This window comes from Cucurbita maxima, unplaced genomic scaffold, assembly GCF_002738345.1.
Source record: "Cucurbita maxima cultivar Rimu unplaced genomic scaffold, Cmax_1.0 Cma_Scf00033, whole genome shotgun sequence".
Taxonomy (NCBI): Eukaryota; Viridiplantae; Streptophyta; class Magnoliopsida; order Cucurbitales; family Cucurbitaceae; genus Cucurbita; species Cucurbita maxima.
Genome location: NW_019272049.1, coordinates 1,520,262 through 1,540,644, shown reverse-complemented (window position 1 = coordinate 1,540,644; position 20,383 = coordinate 1,520,262). Strand labels below are relative to the sequence as shown.

At 36.0% G+C, this 20,383-nt stretch overlaps 1 protein-coding gene across 1 annotated transcript in view; it reads right to left on the bottom strand.

Annotated features, from left to right (window-relative positions):
* The window catches only part of LOC111467138, a 37,848-nt gene extending 17,668 nt beyond the window's left edge, over positions 1-20,180 (bottom strand). Inside the window, exons 1-12 of the mRNA XM_023111915.1 lie at positions 19,959-20,180; positions 19,771-19,871; positions 19,467-19,683; positions 19,275-19,356; positions 18,719-19,004; positions 18,255-18,357; positions 18,024-18,169; positions 17,052-17,222; positions 11,614-11,816; positions 11,366-11,512; positions 11,187-11,275; positions 4,277-4,424 (exon numbers count right to left, since the gene is read on the bottom strand). Coding sequence (XP_022967683.1) covers positions 4,277-4,424; positions 11,187-11,275; positions 11,366-11,512; positions 11,614-11,816; positions 17,052-17,222; positions 18,024-18,169; positions 18,255-18,357; positions 18,719-19,004; positions 19,275-19,356; positions 19,467-19,683; positions 19,771-19,871; positions 19,959-20,130 — 1,865 coding nt within the window. The 5' untranslated portion in view covers positions 20,131-20,180. The remainder of the gene's footprint in view (positions 1-4,276; positions 4,425-11,186; positions 11,276-11,365; positions 11,513-11,613; positions 11,817-17,051; positions 17,223-18,023; positions 18,170-18,254; positions 18,358-18,718; positions 19,005-19,274; positions 19,357-19,466; positions 19,684-19,770; positions 19,872-19,958) is intronic.
* Positions 20,181-20,383: the final 203 nt, after the last annotated feature.

The window sequence follows — 20,383 nt, the reverse complement described above, 5'->3', positions numbered from 1 at the left end:
CCCCCACACACACACACACACACATCAGCTGTAATTACCCTCCCCCCTTGATTCACCTTTTCCTCCATCTCTCCCCACCATCTTTTGATCTTCCTCCCACATCAGTAGGCTTCACCGGTTGTTGGGTCGTCATCTACCACAAACCAAGTTTGGCGCATGTCTATGGCATGTCCAGAGTTAAAAAATAAAAAATAATTAAAAAGGGGCACAATTTCGTATGTCGGACACTTGTCTGAAGTGTGTCCAAACCAATCTGTGTTCAACACTCATTCCTCTCCTATATTAGCATATGTGTGCTTCATAGGGTGACGAATGGGACCAGAATACAACAAAATTCAGAACTCATGGACCAAAAATGTAATTTTTCTACTATAGATTTTCCCTCAGGTATTATTGCTTGTGATAAGATCACAAAGCAACTGAATCAAGATGGTTGCTGAGGGTCAAAATCAACGAGAGGAAGTATCCTCTAATTCTGGAAGTTCACCAATCCTCACAGTAAGTTTATGGTGTAGTGTTTCTAATCATAAGTCACAAAGTTAGAGGAGAGAATTCTATGCGACAGTCGCAGGTTGTCATTTTACATAAGCACAGTCGAAGCAAAGACAACTACATGAGAGAAGCTCTAGGACAACCAAAAACTACATGCCCAACCATATTGTATACACGAGAAAGTCGAGAACAACTTTGTGAAGACATAGTTAATCAATTATCAATTCCAAGACCAATGAAATATGAAAAAACTATTTTCCCTACCAGAGACAGTTTCAAGTCTTGAAAATACATGGTAACTTTCAAAGCGAAAGGAAAATTTAGTGATCTTCCACAGGAAGACATGCCTATAACTCAGTACGACATTAGTTTTTTCATTCATTGCTGGCAGCAGCCTGACCTTTATAAAACAAATGATGGTCATCAGCTAATAATGCAAGAAAATACTGGAAAATCATTCAGAAGTGAATCTTCGAGTTTCTCCTGCGGATGAAACAAATACTTGGATGCTATACCAAGAGACTCAGTCACATTAATAAGAAGGGTTTAATGATTCTAGCCAAAAGAAAAAAATTATCTTCCTGCCACAAAAAATGAACCTCTTAAAAGATATGTGCATTGTTTGGTACGAAAGAAAATAAGAGTTTCTTTTAAGGCATCTTGACATTCAAGAAAACAAATGATGTGTGTGGTACAATGATAACAAAAGCACTTCATTCATATTGGGCTTGTATCTTGAAGACTAATGATCGATTGTGTTGGAAGTGTTTAAGCAATTTCATGCCCCTGTTGAAAGAGAATCTTAAGTTAAAGTGTAATACGACTCAAAATGGGGGTGAGTATTGTTGACCTTTAGATGAGTATTGCAGGGATGGTGATATTGACATCATAAGACACCTCCAAAATCTCTAAGTTAAAGAGGATAGCTGAGGGAATGAACAGAACACTAGTTGAGACTTGAGAGAGATGGTTGCTTTCACACTCACAGTTAAAATCTCACACCGTATGCTCCTTTGGGATTCGAAGTTTGAAATAGAATTTGGTCAAACAAGGATATGTCTTGCAATCACCTGTATGTCTTTAGCAGAAAAACTTTTGTTCATCCTCCTAAAGATTAGAGATCAAAGCTCGGTACAAAGACAAAATCATGCGTGTTCCTTGGCTATAGGATATGGGAAAGGTGAGTTTGGTAATAGACTGTATGATCAAGTGCAGAAATAGCTCATTGAAAATCGAAATGTTGTGTTAAAAGAAGACAAATAAAATAGAGTTTGAACTCAGTGATTGTAACACCTGGAATTTTAAGAAAATAAATAAAAGATTTTTTTTCAAAATAAAAAAATAAAAATAAAAAAGAATGAAGGAAAGCAGAATGACATGCACGCAAATTGGAGAAGATGACTGTACAGTCAACGGTTAGTTTCTCAACCTTCTCTTTTAACAAATTTGAAGCTAGTCAACCATTTTCACTAGTTTTATTCTTTCAACTTAATTTAGGGCCTATTGAAGAATTTTGAAGAATTTGAAGAAATTTGGAATATCCTCGAAAACTCGAAACAAGCTTGGGAAGTCTACAATTAAGCAAGTAACCATATGGAACAAGTTTCTAAGAAATACTTGTAGGAGTCGATTGGGATTGAGGGCAATGATTGAGTATTGTGTTAGGAGTCTAGTTTGACTTAGTCCTATGATAATTGTGCTGAACCATTTACAACTTAGTCTCATTTACAGTTATATAGCTTTTGCACGCTTTATTTGTGAACTATGGTAACCATTAGACTTTTATGCTTTCCAATATGTAGAGGTTGGATTATTATCACTTAATGAGCATGATGAGCATGTTGTATGCCTTTATACATTTTGTATGCTTGATTTAGGATTTAGATAGTCCGTTATTGCCCAATTATGAGTTGGACTATCGCTATGTGTCATAGAGTGCTAGTTATGGTTTCCATGGACTATGAGTTACTGTTTCACGTATTTTTGTCCTAACACCTAGTCATGAGTTCCATAGCCTCCTCTAGTTGATCAGGTACCTTGTAGGGACGGATAGGGCGCAACCCCTATTTGTGAACTAACCAGCAGAGGTTAGAGTCTACTTGTTACACATGGCTAAGTTGATGGCTAAGTTGTTACCCTCAAAAGATTCGGGAGTCATAGAGGGCATACTATTGAAATATTGGTGCCTAGTGGGGAGAGTCATGGTTTCTTTTACTATTTCAACCTGAGTGGCGTAGTGACAAATAGTTTTATTGTTCTAGCCTGAAAAGGCAAAGTAACAGGTAGTTTACTGATCTTAGGAACAGGTAGATGTTGTCCCACACCACTAGAGAGAATCCATTGATTAGAGCTTAGTAGGTAGATATGTCTGTAGTACGGTCATCGTTTAGAGCAAAAAGTGCTCCTCCAAACTTATGAGTATTACCCTAGGGCCCTTCCATGGGGCCACAGTGACTCAAGACGCACTTTGCGCAAGACTGACAAAGGACCTAGACTTCAGCCATGAATGGAGACTAAAAATCTAGAGGAGGGATGAGAGGATGAAAGGAGAGAAGAGAGGAGAGGGTATTTATCTAACTTATTATTGAATTGGGATTTGATATCTTAACACCAACCAAATTGTGGTGTGATAATCAAGGAGCTCTTCATATCGCATCTAATCAAATATTTCATGTGCAAACTAATTACATTAAGGTCGACTATCAATTTGTACATGATAAAATGCAATACGATTAGGTGTCCAAAGGATATGTCAAGCATTAAGCAGAGCACGTATAGATTATCCCTCTAACATGTTTGACATAACTCACACGTATTCTCCTAACTCGAGGGGGAGATATCATTGTTGTATTATTGTAAAAGTACCTAGGACATATTTTCCCTAATTGTTTTTTTACTTTACCCTTGTACACTTGCCTAGATACAGTGAATGGAAGATCATTGATTCCTCTCAAACCTTTAGTGTAAAAGAGAGATTCTAATGTGAGGCCCTCTAGAAAATGGTACTAGGTAACATATTGGGATATCCATGGAAAACATGCAAATTGGAAGGCCTCTCAGAATAAATTGAAAAAGAAGGGAAGAAAAGAAAAGGTAATCGCAACACCTACTCAAAGAAAATAATTTTCTAAATCTGAAATCTTCAAATCAAGCAAATAGATGTTCAATAAAAATTTATTTGGAAAGCACCGGAGTCCATCTCTACACTTCCAACAGCATATTTCAATGCCCCCACGGTTCAGCTGGATAGACTGTCCCACAATTATTCAATTGTATACCAAGGAATGTGCACCTTAGGTACCCAAGGGAAAATGGAATGACAGGACTTAAGCCGTCTTCTACACCCGTGGAATCTCAAGGAAAGCCTCCTGATAAAAGCAAACCAATAGACAAGGGAATGTAACAATAGTTGGCTAGGCAACTTATTATTATTATTTTTGTTGTTATTATAAATAGGCAATAGGGGCAACTTATTTACTAATTTCATACTGAACCTGATACTTGCTTTGCTTTTAGTTATGTGTGCCAAATACAAAGAGAGACCCACTAACGTCAATTTTAGTATCATTCTCAAACAAAAAAAAACGACAAGAAAGTTAGACCAGAACAAGATGGAACCAGGATTTCTTTCCCACTGTATGCAAAATTCTCGATAAAGAAAATTATTCTCCCATTTAAATCCCAGTTTGATCTTAACAACCAATAAGTTGATAAAAAATGAACAAAAGTTTATACATCTTCTCATTTATTGGGGAGAGGGAACAGAGGTAGTTAAGCAAAATACCTAACACAGTCAAGTAGCACAAAAATCGCTCCAATGTTCTGATTATGACACTTGAGCACCCCAACGAGAGCCTCCTCGGCTGAAGCTAGAACTTTATCATTTGACGAGTAGACAAGACGTACTAAGGAAGGTAAAACTAAAGAAGGGTCTGCATGACAGAAAATGTTGATCCTCATTAATGACAAAGGCAGCAGAGGGTATTAACATTCAGGCACAACCCAAGCAGTTGAACATTATTTTATACGACAAAAATTACAGTAATAGTGGTTCATCGTAGTTCTATATGTTTTGATTCAGGGTTTTCCTAAAATAATATCTTGATTTTATTAATCAGCTATATAGAGTGTTATATTCCTAAACAAATATTTTTTGAAAAAAAATAGAGCACATTAAACAAAGAAAAAAAAAAGTAAAGTATACCTGCTAAATTAAAGTGTACATAAATAACACCATGCAAATTCAATGGCCTACGTCCCAACAAATGGAAATTCAACATCCATTACACATGGCTTATTTTAAGTAATAATTGTAGGGGTGGATAATGGGCAAAATTCAATAGGAAGCATTGTGATAAACTTAGTTAATCAAGTTGGATATTCATTTGGAACCATGACGAAAAACCTAGTTCATCAAGTTAGATATTTATTTGGTTGCATGGTAGTAAGTCTATTTATTTGGAACCTAGCTATCATGGTAGCATGGTAATATATATCCATTTGGAACCTAGTTATACACACGAACCCCTATCAATTTGAGGGGGAAAAGAAGTCGGTCTTCCATTTTACAAAAGAAAATTTGTGCCACCCTTTTTACCATGGAGTCTACACATGGCAATCTGTGATTCAAGACATTGAAAAACGGGTTGTTACACTTCATGGCTACCAATAATCCACCTGGACCAAGTTTATTCATAGTCTTCAATAGCTACCGTTGAAGTTGTGTCGTCAAAGTTGTGCGATCAATATTGTACATAAATCTATCCGGTCCAAGCTAGTAATAGATATAATAATTCTTAGCTTAAGTGGGGGAGTGTCAAAGGATTAGTCTCAAGTTCGAAGATATTTGTGGAATTCATGGAGAATTGTGGGGAGTCTCATTTAGCTAATTAAGGAAAAATCATGAGTTTATAAGTAAGGAATACATCTCCATTGATATCTAGTCTTTTGAGGAAACAAAAAACAAGTCATGAGAGCTTATGCTCAAAGTGGACAATATCATACCATTATTGAAGTTTGTGGTTCCTACCATGGTATCAAAGTCATGCCCTTAACTTAGTCATGTCAATAGAATCATCATGTTTCGAGCAAAGCAGCTGTGAGCCTCGAAAATATAGTCAAAAGCGACTCAAGTGTGAAACAAAAGGTGTACTTTATTCAAGGGCTCCAAAGAAGGAGATTAAGGGGAGGTTGTTTGAGGGCTCTATGGTGTATTTTGTTTGAGAGGAGGATTGTCGAGAATTGTTGGGATGAGTCCCACATTGGCTAATTATGGGGAAAATCATGAATTTATAAGTAAGATGATATGAACCACATCCAAGGAATTTTCACACCTCAAGGTCCAATTACAAGGACGAGAGCCAAGAAGCTACAACAAACCTTATACACTTATATTCAAGCTAATGTGAGCTCATCAAAGGAAATTCTAGAAGATGTTGGAGACCTCCCTTATATGTTGTGCAAAGTTGAGCTTCAAGAAAGAGATGCATTAAATGCACTTTAAGTTGCATTTAATGAACTCAGCTAAATTTATGGAACTAGTCCAAGGATGATTAATAAGCACATTTCATTCATTGCACTATTTAATTATAATTTAGATATTTGTTTGTCATATTTAAGCTAGTTTTTAATACAGGAGTTAAGGTTATATTGTAACCTACCTAGGTTACCATATTCCACCATTAACTAGCCATTTTAATATGGAGGTTATGGGTATTTCTCATTTACTAACAAATTTAATTTGGGAATTATGTGTCACATAGGTTAAGGTTGTAAAGGCTCTATAAAGTCTTCTTTTCTTTGATTAGAGACATCACATTTTGGAATTAAAAAGAATAGAATTTCTATCCTTTTAGCTTGGTTGAGAGCTAAGGAATTTCTAATCAAAGAAAAGAAGGCTTTATATGGTCTTTACAACCTTAAACGATGTGACACATAACTCCCAAATTAAATTTGCTAGTAAATGAGAAATACCCATAACCTCCATATTAAAATGGCTAGTTAATGCTGGAATATGGTAACCTAAAAAGTTACAATATAATCTTAACTCCTGTATTAAAAACTAGCTTAAATATGACAAACAAATATTTAAATTATAATTAAATAGTACAATGAATGAGATGTGCTTATTAGTCATCCTTGAACTAGTTCCAAACATTTAGTTGAGTTCATTAAATGCAACTTAAAGTGCATTTAATGCATCTCTTTCTTAAAGCTCAACTTTGCACAACATATAAGGGAAGTCTCCAACATCTTCTAGAATTTTCTTTGATGGGCTCACATTAGCTTGAATATAAGTGTACAAGGTTTGTTGTAGCTTCTTGGCTCTCGTCCTTGTAATTGAACCTTGAGGTGTTAAAATTTCTTGGTTGTGGTTCATATCATAAGGAATACATTTTTATTGGTGTAAGGTCTTTTAGGGAAACCAAAAATAAAGTCATGAGAACTTATGCTCAAGGTGGATAATACCATACGATTGTTGCCTGGGATTCCTAAGAGAATGTCCAATAATAAAATGGTTCACTTAGCAAAGCACATATTCATAAGGGTAAAGCAAAAATTAATATTAAGAATAGTGCAAATGTAACCATACGAGTTTCATAAAAAAAAAAAAAAAGTAATATTCAATGACACAGGAAATCTCGTCGGAAATCACATGATTTCCGACGAGGCATTTCTTTAATTAATACGTATTATTTTCCTTGAGTTCCCCCACTCATCTAAATAGTCATTCTTTTCCATTGATTGTCACGGTTGCGCCTGTGAGAGAAAGACAGAAGGGTTTGAAGTGAGAAACTGGAAAACGAAACAAGGCTTCGATTTTTCAATGAGTTTTCTTGGATAAGAGCGAACTAACATCGTGGTGTTGCATAGCAAGGAGGGACAAACAAAACGGCAGCAAGAACGAACGTGAGGGCGTCAATCTCGTCAAAATCGAAAAGGAGAAATCGTAGTTAGGGTTTTCGAATTGTTCTCAAGTAAGGAAGGAAAACTGACGGTTCAGGTTGGGTTTCTTCATATACCCGCGATCACAGTCCAGCCCACATCGCTCAGCCCAGACGACTCTATTTCGGCCCGATTGTAGGCGTCGGCCCAAGACAAGCAACTGCGTCCTTCGGCTCACACATGCGCGCAGACACGGCTCGGCCCGCACACGTACGTAACGTCAACCTGGCTCCGTTTTTCCTTGCGGCTCGACTACGTATATTTGGTAAACATAAACCATATATATACCCCATTAGGCAGTGCTTTCAAAATGTACTTTCTTCATTTTATGTATTCTCTGTTGTTTGTACATACCTGAAGTCATCAATAAAACCTTAAGCCAATATTCCTCCTTGAATTTTCTCTCTCCTTTTCTTTGTATTCATCTTGATCGAGTGTGTACGTTGTTGTGCAATCCTAACAACTTGTATCAGAGCGAGGCGAGATTCACCATGATCTATGAAGATGGAAAGTGCAAAGATTGGAATTTGAAAGTTTGATGGATCCGATTTCAGTTTCTGGAAGATGCAAATTGAAGATTGATTGTATCAAAAAGATCTTCACAAACCCCTGATGGGGGTGAAGTCGGATACCATGACCACGGAGCAGTGGAAGCTCAAGGATCATCGGGCCTTAAGGTCGATCCGGTTGATACTATCCAGAAACGTGGCATTCAATATCATCAAGGAGAAGACGACATCGGACCTATTGAAGGTGTTGTCGAATATGTACGAAGTACCGTCGGCTATGAACACGGTGTATTTGATGCGGAGATTGTTCAATCTACAAATGTCTGAAAATGGATCTATTGTTGATCACATAAACGAATCCAATATGATTGTAAATCAACAGAGTTCGGTGGAAATTAATTTCGAAGATGAAATTAAGTCATTGATTTTGATGTCATCTTTACTCGAGTTGTGGGATACTGTTGTTGCCGTGATCAACAGCTCTTGAGGATCTGAAAAGCTGAAGTTTGATGAAATCTGAGAAGTAATTCTCAGCGAAAGTATTCGCAAACGAGAAATTAAAGATTCATCTAGTGGTGCTCTCAATGTTGACCAAAGGGGAAGAAGCAAATCGAAGGGCTCAAACAATGCGCGATCAAAATCAAAGAACCGGGAAAAATCTCCAAACAAACCAAACGCAAAGTGTTGGAGTTGTGGAGAAAAAGGTCACTTTCGAGCAGATTATACAAAGAGGAAGCAAAATCACAAATTAGAAGAAGATGATGATTCGGTAAATTCAACAGAAGACATTGGGGATGCTCCAATCCTCAGCGTGGACAGTTCGATTGAATCCTGGATTTTGAATTCAGGTGCATCTTTTCATTTGTCTCCAAATAAAAAGTTGTTTCAGAATTCAAGTCTGAAAATTTCGAGGTGTATCTTGCTGACAACAAAGATTTGGAAATTGAAGGAAAAGGGAATGTCTGCATAAAAACTCCGGCAGGAAATCAATGGACATTAAAGGATGTCAGATACATTTCTGGTCTCAAGAAGTACCTGATATCTATTGATCAGTTGGATAGCACAGGTTATGCAACAGAGTTTGTGAAGGGTGTTATGGTGGTAGCTCGTGGCACAAAATCTAGAACCCTATACACCACTGCAAGGTGTATAAACATAGTTATTGTTGTTGAGAGTGCTTCCAATTCAAGTCTATGACACAATAGACTTGGACATACGAGCGTTAAAGAAATGAAGATGTTGGCTGCGAAAGGAGTTTTGGAAAGTCTGAAAACTGTTGATGGGTCCTTGTGAGAACTGTGTTATGAGCAAACAAAAACAAGTTAGCTTCACAAAGACTGTTAGAGAATTGAAGAAAGGTTCCGAGACAACTAAGCAAGTGGGAGTTGAGGTTGAGTTGCAGAACAATTCACAGGGTGATGATGTTGCAGATACTCAAGAAACTTCTGAGACTGTTGTTGAGGAACCAGAAGCGGAGCAAGTGACACCTGAGCAGGTGTTGAGAAGATCATCAAGGACTAACAGAGTACCAAATAGGTATTCACCTTCATCACACTATCGGTTGTTGACTGATGAAGGGGAACCATAGCCTTTTAATGAGATCCAACAGTTAGAGGATACAACCAAGTGGGAGCAAGCCATGGATGATGGGATGTCTAAGCTTCAGAAATGCGTTGCTCTTTCATCTACTGAGGCTAAGTATGTGACAATAGCTAAAGCTGGAAAGAAGATGATATGGATGACAGACTATCTAGAAGAATTAGGCAAGAAGCAACGCGAGAAGATTCTTTAAGTAGATAATTAGAGTGTCATGCAGTTGGTGAGGAACCCGGTTTATCATTCAAAGACAGAACACAAAAGGTGATACCATTTCACTCAAAGTTTAGTGGAAGATGGTGGTGTGTTTGGAGAAGATAAAGGATGTAAAGAATCCAGCAAACATGTTGACGAAATGTGTTAATGTTGGAAAGCTGAGGTTGTGCAAAACCTCAATTAGTATATCAGCAAACATGTTGACGAAATGTGTTAATGTTGGAAAGTTGTGGTTGTGCAAAACCTCAATTGGTATGGTGTGGATTGAGAAGAAATTTTTGGTTGACTAGATCCATCTCCAAATGGGAGATTGTTGAGATATGGAGCTTGATGCCTATTTATACTAAAGATCTGATAAAGATGTATAGGGTAGATATTTTGTAAAAATCCGGTAGAGATGTATATGGTAGATATTTCGTAAAGATTTGGTAGAGATATATTTGGTAGATTACATCTCGTAGGTGGTTAAATCTGTTAAACCTATATTTAGTAAATGGAAACCATATATATACCCTAGTGCTTTCAAAATGTACTTTCTTCATCCTCTGCTCTATTGTTGTACATACCTGAAATCATCAATAAAACCTTTAGCAAATATTCCTCCTTGAATTTTCTCAACTATATATATACCCCATTAGATAGTGCTTTCAAAATGTACTTTCTTCCTTCTCTGCTCTATTGTTGTACATATCTGAAATCATCAATAAAACCTTTAGCAAATATTCCTCCTTGAATTTTCTCAACTATATATATACCCCATTAGACAGTGCTTTCAAAATGTACTTTCTTCATTCTCTGCTCTATTGTTGTAGATACATGAAATCATCAATAAAACCTTTAGCCATATTCCTCCTTGAATTTTCTCTCTCCTTTTCTTTGTGTTCATCTTGATCGAGTGAATGTGTTGTTGTGCGATCCTAATAGTAGGCCCATGAATGCGTACGTGGGCAGTGTATGGAGAAGTACTACACATCCACTCTGCCCGGATAAGAAAGAAGCCTAAGGCCATGTAAGGTAAATGAAAGACAAGTCCCACTCCTGTTTTACACGTTTTACATGTATTTTGCATGTGTTTTGTATGTGTATTGTATACCTAACCCCAACAGTGGGGTGACTTGTTGAGTATTTCATAAAATACTCAAGCCACATGCTACCCTATTTTTCAGGTAAAGGCAAGGCTCCCATGCACGGTTGATGGTGGATGTTGTGAAGACCATGGAAGTTGGAATGGACTTTAGTAGATGTTTTGTTTGAATTTTATCTTGAATAGTAAACGTTTGCATTTAATTTTTCTATTTATGTAAGACCATGCCATTATTTTCAAAGTTATTTTATATGAGCTTCCAAATTATGTCCTATGAATGCAAGGTAACATCACTAATTAGGTTAAGAAAAATTAATGGCGTTACAGCAAACATCAAAACTAACCAATGCAAGGAAGCAAATCAGCAGCCTGTTTACGAATCAGAATTTCTTCATCTTCCAGACACTTGATTAATTGCTTAGCTATATCTTGCCTGCAGTAATGAACGACAGAAGAAGTTATTACAGCACTAAATATCTAATCTAGGAAAAATGAAAATTAAGGCAAAGCTTGTGCATATTACCATGCTGACTGAGCAAGTAAATTTCTTTTATTTGATGACATCTGAACAATTTCAGATATCACATCAATAGCATTCCTTCTCTGAATGATACTATCAGAATCAAATCGCTTGAAGACTTCCAAAAGGAACTGATCATTATCTCTGCTCCTGACAAACCCCAGCAAGTCAAAGTGAAACCAAAATAGATAATGAACTCCTTAATCATAGAGAGAGAGAGAGAGAGAGAGAGAGAGAGAGAGAGAGATTACATTAAACAAGATTCAGCAATGAGAATGATGACAGCTCTAGCTGTGACATCTCGCTCATCTAGAAGGTTAAGTAATGATGGCATCACAACATCCAGTTGCCTAATGTCAGTGATGCTGTCTCTAGAAGAAAGTTTTGGATTGAGAAAAACCGCCTTAAATATGCTAACAACCTCGGTAATAACATCTTCATCTGTACTATGGAACTAAAAAACACAACACATAAAGAAAAAACGTAAGCAAGAAAGTATAAACACAATATTAAAGTAAAATAANTCTTTCTTTTTTTTTTTTTTTTTTTTTTTTTTTTTTTTTTTTGCTTTGTGGAGTTTTATCTTTTAAGCAATAGTCTCTTTTCATTTCATCAATTAAAAAACTTGTTTCTTACTCTAGAAGAACTGAAGCAAAGTAATAAGTATACGATCTATGCATCATAACGAAGCAATTGGTAACTTCTAGTCTAGAAACTCAAGAAACCAAAGAAGATACTTTTTCATTTGTTCCGTGTGCTATGGAAGACTAACACTTCCAATATCATACAAAAATGAAATCCTAACATCACACGATCTCCTAATTGGTGTCTCTTATGCAATTTCCAGAGTGGAAACCAGTAAAATAATTTCTTGAGCCATCCTTTAGGCCTATCTTAGATGGGAGCTCTTATTTGTATGGTTGTTTTGTATGTCTCCTTGTTTGGCCTCGTTTTCTTGTATGCCCCTTGGTTGAGGGGACTGTTTTTTCTATGTCCCTCTGTACTCTTTCACATTTTCCAATGAAAACTCTTTTTTAACTTTTCATTTAAAAAAAAAAAAAAAAAACAGTTACGAGTAGAAAGACAGGATGGTCCCTATTTAAAAAATTCAATACCAAGTGAGCACCCTGTTATATTTATGACTTCCTGACACAATCCTTGCTGACTACACTGTAAATAAGAAGTTAAGATCCAATGGATTATTATTAATGGTGTAGCCTAAGTAGCCTCAAGGGGAGAATACTCCAAGAACCACTTCCTCCATTTCAGTTTCTTCTTCATAGATTATTCCTTTTAAGTTCTGGATTCTAACTTCCGGAAATGTTTTTGGGATTTTATTTCCGTCAGAAGTTCAATTTTGCTTACTTTTCAGCCTGAATATGAGAGGCCAAGTTGTTGTTGGGTGGGTAAGAAGTTTTTCTTCAAAAATCTTCTAGGAACGGAGTTTTTCAAGATTGAACAAAAAGATGGTTCTCGCCTTTACTCCCTTTCTGTTTATCGTATGCAACTTTTTTGGTTTGAAGAAACTTTTGTTGACATTATGTAATATCCATTGAAAACTCATAGTTTAAGACATGCAAAGGGAGAGTTGGATCTGCCTATCAGTAAATAGGATGAGTCAATTTGGGTGATTTCTTGAATGTATAGCTATAAAGCCCTCTAGTAAAAGATCAGTTGTCTAGGTTCCAGCTGCTAATAATATAGAGGTTGATTGGTTTTTTGGGAAATGATGCGAGAAGCTTCCTTTAGCTGCTCAAATGGAAGGAAATTCAGAAAATATCAGGATGATATTCCTTATGCTGAAATGGTTCAAGGAAAAACTCTCCCTGATTCTGCCGCTCCAGATTTCAAGATTTCATCATTTCTACAATCGCACTCATCTTAAGGTTATTGGCTCAAAAAGGAAAAGGAAGTTGTGGAAATAGATCGGAGTTCAACAATGGTCATTACAAGAATGAACATTCATGATAATTGGAAAGATGGAATTAGAAAAATCATTTGAAGTAATGTTTTCTTTCTATCATTTGATGGATGATAAAGTGTGCTTCAGATGGAAGATGGAAGATTTTTCGGAGACATTGGAAAAGGGAAGAAATTTGGTGCTTTTCATGTTAAAATTGAACAATGGGGCGATTGAAAAGCACAGTATACAAAGTTTATTACAGGTAATAGAGGATGGATTACAATCTTGAACTTACCTCTACATTTCTGGACGCGTGGTTGCTTTGAAGCACTTGGTTGTCACTTCGCTGGTCTTATTAGTAGTATTTCTACTCTAACTATTCGATTGAAGATCAGTTAAAATTGAAGTTAAAAGGAATGTTTGTTGTTTTATTCCAGCCATCATTACAATTCAGGACAGACTTTTAGGAGGAAAGTCATTTTAGAACCGATACAAGTCCAAACATTTGACTTGACTCAAAATAAAGATGCAACACAAGAACAAGATGGAACTCCAAATGAACCAATAGATGACAGACACAAAAATTTCATTCCGACTCTAAATTCAATGGTTACACTTAGCACAGCTATTGAAAGTTTATTTAAAAGAGAATGGCAAGATGCTATGAGTGAAGAAATGCATACTTTAGAAAAGAATAGAATGTGGAAAGTTGAGGATAGATCAAAGGAAAAATATATAGTTGGGTGCAGGTAGCTTTTCACGGTAAACTACAAGGCTAATGGAATGTTGAAAAGGTACAAGGTAAGATTAGTAGCTAAGGGATACAATCAAACTTACGGCATAGATTACCCTGAGACATTCGCCTCAATTGCAAAGATGAACACCATAAGAATATTGTTATCCTTGGCTACCAACTTAAATGGGCAGCTCTACAGTATGATGTTAAAAATGCATTCCTTCTAGACGAGGAAATCTACAAGAGCATTCCTATAGAATTTGAAAGTTCAAGAGGGAAAGTATGCAAATTGAGAAAGGTCCAATATGGATTAAAACAATCACCAAGGGCGTGGTTTGCAAGATTCAGAGAGATAATGAAAGACTGGACATAAGTGGGGTCGAGGAGATCACACTCTTTATCAAGCACTCAAAATCAAGGGAAGTAACAATGCTTCTAGTGTATGTAGATAACATTAGCCATCGGAGATAAGATGAAGAAATAAATGAACTTATAGGAAATTGATGAAAGAATTTGAGATCAAAAAACTTGGAAGGCTAAAGTACTTTCTTGGTATTGAAGTCGCATACTCAAACAGAAATATGTGATGGAAACAGAGAAAAACATATGTAAACCTGCACCCACGTCAATGGATCCACATTAGAAATTGGGAGAGTCAAAAGCATAACTAGTGGTGAACAGAGAAATGTACTAGAGGTTAGTGGAGAAGCTTATGTATCTGGCTCACACTCGATCAAACATAACATATTCAGTGAGTGTTGATGCATGATCTGCGAGAAACTCATCTTGAGGCAGCATATAGAGTGTTACGTTACCTGAAAGGAACGTCCGGAAAAGGAATTTTGTCCAAACAGAATAATTCCCTTGCATTAGAAGCTTACACTGACGCTTAATATGCTCGATCAGTAGTGGACAAAAAATCTACTACGTGATATTGTACTTTTCTAGGAGGTAATTTGGTAACATGGGGGACTAAAAAGTAAAATGCATTGGTTAGGTAATCAACTGAATCAAAATTTTGAGCTACTGCACAAGGGCTACGTCAACTCTTATGGTTGAAAATAATCTTTGATGACTTACCGATTAAGGGAGAAGGTTCAGTAAAGTTGTACCGTGACAACAAATCAACTATCAATATAGCACATAATCTTATCCACTATGATAGGACAAAGCTTAATATCAAGGAGAAACTAAAGAAGGGGTAGTATGTATTAGTTGTGTCCTCACAACTCCAACCAGTCGATATTCTAACAAAAGGACTTTATAGCTTAATGTCTCGTGAGTTAGCATCCAGGATGTTTATTCCTCAACTTCAAAAGGAGTGTTGAAGGAATGACCTCGATTTAAGAAATATTTGAGTAATTTCTAGCCATTAAGTTAAGAGATAATTGTGTAATCTCATTAAATAAGGGAAGTAGTTGACTCCCCTGATTTATCTGTATTGTTACCTAGGATCTAGAGATTTATTTAAATTTATTGTTACCTAGTATCTAGGGATTTAGTTAGCCGTTATTATAAAAGATATATACCTCTCTAAAATTAATATGAACAATAGCAAGATAATTTAGACTTTGCAATAAGTACTTCAGATCTTGACTCCTCATTAAAGGTTTCAACTAAAAGCAAGGAATTTTTTGTCTACATCTTCCAACCAGCTAAAAATTATCTTCAGCAAATCCAAAGTTTTTCTTCACTAAAGGAGACATTCATTCGACAAAAAGACATCTCACCTTCTTAATCTCCTTTACATTCTAACAAAGATTCTGATTTCAGAAGTATGGAATCAATCTCACAGCCTATGGAAAATAACATTGATGATATTGATTTTGAAGTCTTATATTTCAAGAATGTGACAAACAAATTCCTCATCCTCCTCCCTCCTCAAAGCTAACAAATTAGCTTCTCTCATTGAAGCTTTTGACCTTAAGATGCATGAAATTTCTCTAATGATTCTAAAAGAAAAAAGTTTTCAAAAGCTTCAGTTGAAGGTCTCCATGTTTTTTGGATAATTGATGTAACTTAGCTGTTGGCAGAAATCATTCCGGTTGATTCTGTGGTAAATGTCTTGAATGCAGATGAAAGACAGCAATAAAAAATGATCCTACCAATCTTATGTATTCTGCTTGGTTTATTAGTTATTATTAGTGGTTGACTAACTTTTGTATTTGATCACTCAACACAACACGAGAATATTTGAATGATGAGCCGTTTGAGAAAGTAGACAAATTGACGTTTGGCAGAGGCAAGCAAGAGAAGTTGATGGCACGATGGATTATATGTGCATATATCACAGATCAATTTGGAAATTTTTGGTTGTCTTCTACACCATGGCATAGTCAGCATGTGAATCTATGATAATTTGGTAATTTTATGTTGGGGTTCCAGGACTATCATCAGTATAAAATTTACAAACCAATGAGAGGATATTGGTTTTGCAAGAAGTCAGCCCTTTGTCGATGTCTTTAATTATTAGTGGTTTGCGAAGCCTTCCTTCTTTGTTTCAACATTGGTTTGCAAGCTCTCATTGTGTTCTTTTGGATTTTGGACGACAAGGCTTTTGGAACTGTTTATTGTTCTTTAAATGTTTTTATGGTTGATCTCTAATTGATTGTAATGTCATTAATTTCTTATAGCTGATTATGGAAATAAAAGCTCTAACAATTAACTCTTTTAACTTTTTAATGGTGCGGTCAAGAAGCTGAACATGCCTATGGGTCATTAAGTAGATATCAAAATTATAAGCAAGATGTGGCCAAAGTTTGATATATCATCGATATTTTTAAAATATCGGTGATAATATCGTAATATGAAAGGAGAATTTTCATGTCATTGTCAATAGGTGAGTTTTTGCGATTGCCAATATTTTAATCCACGCTAGTTACAAACTAAATGTACAATTACAGCAGCTTATACAAGGCGCTAGAATACTATAGAACTTTCTTTGAAAGAGTTGACAGTTGAGCATGCATTTAATTGAAAGTTGAAAGTCTCTATGTCAGTCTTCTTCAGATATTATAATTGCAGATTAAAATGTTTAAATGCATAACTACCTGCAATAGCAGAACCTGAGAAATCTGAGATCCATATTCTGATACTGTGCTTTCAAATTTTTTGCTGTCAAGCCGTCCCAATAGAAGGCATAAACAATTCAGGAAAAAAATAATGGTCTCTCTACCATCCTTATTTTCGATACTTTCCCCAGTGTTGTGCCCTGAATAATACTGAGAAAGAAAATTACACATAAAATTCAGAAGGCCAGAATTCAAATTCAATAAATGCTATAATCTTTGATGCTCTTAGAACAGCCTCATGTCACAAGTAAGCAGTAATAGTCAAATTAACATCTCAAGAGGGTAGAACAGATGCATCACTGCCCCATTATTTAGTATGCTATAATGTCTGAAGGCTTACCTACAACTGCTCATAATCTCCAAGAACAACGAATCAGACATTTCAACAGAGGTAGCAAAGGGTAGAATTTCAAACAAAGGTACCAACCCTGAACCCGTAATAGTTAGATCATAAACATAACTAAGTATACTTTATTTGGGTAATTGATGCCTGGTTCTGTGCTTTTAATTTCAAATTTATCTAATACCTTGGACTTGATTGGCTCAATTGTTATAGGATTCACTTACACCATGTTCTATCTAACATTGTGAAGAAAATTACAGAAGGGGATATACACCATAGTGTAAGTTACTACCAATAACAGTGGTAGAAATGAGGAACCATCAACCATCAGGACAAGACTAAGAAATATCAGATGAACTCTGATCCATGAAGAAATAAACTTTTACATTTCTTCTCCAAGTAAAAGAAAAAATTCACAGATTTACATGATATTTACATACAAAACCAAGCAGACAAGAAAGGAAAAACACTTGAGGCAAACATACAAAATAAAGTAACCCCAGGATGGAAATCCAATTTTTGAACTACAAACAAACTGCACTACCTAAAATTAAAATCTTAAAAGTATCTTAACGTAAATCATCAAAACTAGATTTAGAATACTCAACCTGAATGCCTGACAAGTACTGGTTCAACCATTCTTCGTAATGCTGAGAAAATCGGCAATCATCCAAAAATAATAAAATGCTGTAGTGCCTCCAACAAGAAGAAAGTAGCAATGCTCCAGTTTGGGAAATCTTTGCTTTTTCCTTCCCTATGGCAAACCAAAAAAATGATTTAAAATAGAGCATTAAGTGATCAAATAAGATATGCTGTGAATAATTTACTGGGTGTAGGACCTGCCTCATTTCGGAAGCTACCATAATGCACATTTATCTCTTGCAACCATTTAAGCACTTGCTCTAAACCTTTTGCATGCAATGCCCGACTTTTCATGCTCCACTAGAGTGCAAAGGAAGTATATCAGTACAATTAAATCAACTCACCTCTGGAGTCAACGTCCACTGTTAGTGTTAGGTACCAAATTATTCATGCTAGAGTTCCCAACCACATTAAACTAGACACCAAAAGAAATTGAAATATACTACATTTTGGCCAAAAAAAAGTATAAGAAAACACATGTTAAGTGTAAATGCACTTGTCAGGGCATGCATAATTTTTGCATATGTTTTTTAGTTTTTTTCTGCAGAAGAGCCATCGCTAACAGGAATTAAAATAGCAAGCATGTGTTCCAACTAACATGTCATAAATTAAAATCGTACCATGCAAAACACAAAAAGAGAACATGCAAACAGAAACATACTGCAAGAAGCCTCTGTACTAAAATCACGAGATCCTTCAATTGATCCCAGAGTAAATATTCCATGTCCAAGTTTGAGTCTTTTGAAGAACTACTAATTGGTTTCTCTCGCTGGTCATCAACAGCATTTGAAAAGAAAGTAACTTGCTGATATGATGAACTTGCATTTAATCTTTTCTGCCTAGTTTGAGCCTCAGGCTTTCTTGTCAGTGCATTCGTAAGGGATACTACACAATCGGCAGCACAAACCGAAAGGCGAGAAGGTAACTCAAACCCTTCCTGTAGAATACTGCAAAATCAAATCATATGTGAGATGTAAAAACAAATATGGGATGATTTGTGAGAATGCAAACAAAAGTAGATAACCCACTTCCACATCGAGAAGTAAAGGGATGATTTGTCTTGAAAAATAGTATGATAACATATTAATGACAAAATATGGTATGCATTGCAGCATCAGCCTGTTTATGCGACATCCAAAAATATAAAACCAAAATGGACAAATAAACATGAAAAGCAGGGGCTGACAGCCTTGGTAAGATTATGAGAAGGAATTTACCTTCCTTTACTTAAAATATGTGTCAGACGTGGAATGCACGAAGAGAATACCTTCAACATATCCTTGAATCTCTCCCTTAACCCTACCCAAAAAGAAAATAAATAACAACAAAAATGAAGACGATACCAGAAACAGAGGACATTATTAACAGCGTGTTAGTTTATGAATACAAATAGAAATTTTAATGCGTACCATTCAATGAAAGTTCACTAGGGACAGACTCGAACTCTACAAGACTGCGAACAAGGATACACCAGCCAAGGGCGACATAGCGATCATCCTTTCTCACAATAATATCAGCAAGATTTTTTATAAGCGATTGAAAAGTAAGCTCGTCAAGGAACAGCCAGTTAAGAAGCACCATAACTTGGCCCCCTCGCTTCCAGTTCTTATCCTTGAATCTCAACGTCTGCACGATTATGCTTAAAATTTTTACAGACTGACTCGCATATTTTATTTACAAACATAGAAAAAAAAAAAAGATGAATGAGATTACATGTTCAATCATTGCAACGAGGATTTCATCTAAAGAAGCATGGTTTTGAACAGCGTCCCTGACATACTTATGCAGAAACCAGAGAGATTGGTCCAGAGAATCTGCAGAACCGGTGCAATACATTAAAGTATACTGAAAATGAAACAAATGAAGAGGAATACAATTCGCGAGTGAAATGAGAGAAGAACCTAGTGAAGCTCCATGGCGGTGGTTGGGTGAGAGACCGAAAACGGCGTCGTGGAGCTTCTTTGGGCGAGCCGCGAGTAAGGTGGCCATAACTCTGCCGACGGTGACTGAGACCATGGATTGAGGTGATGAATCCGACTTCCATAGGAGCAGTTCCTCTTCGTCGCCTTCCATTGGAATACCAAGCAGACCAGAACAGAACAGAACAGACTGCGGAAATGGAAAATGAATAGGGACTTTTGTGAAATTCCCGTATTTTTAAAGGGCTATTCTGAAAAGTGGCCAAAAATATATAAGGTGAATTGAAGGGTTAATTAGAAAAATGTATACAATTTTTCATAATTTTTTATTCAAATTTTTATTTTGTATGAAAGTAAAATATTATATTTATTTATTTTTAAATATTTTGTTAAAATTTGTAACTTAA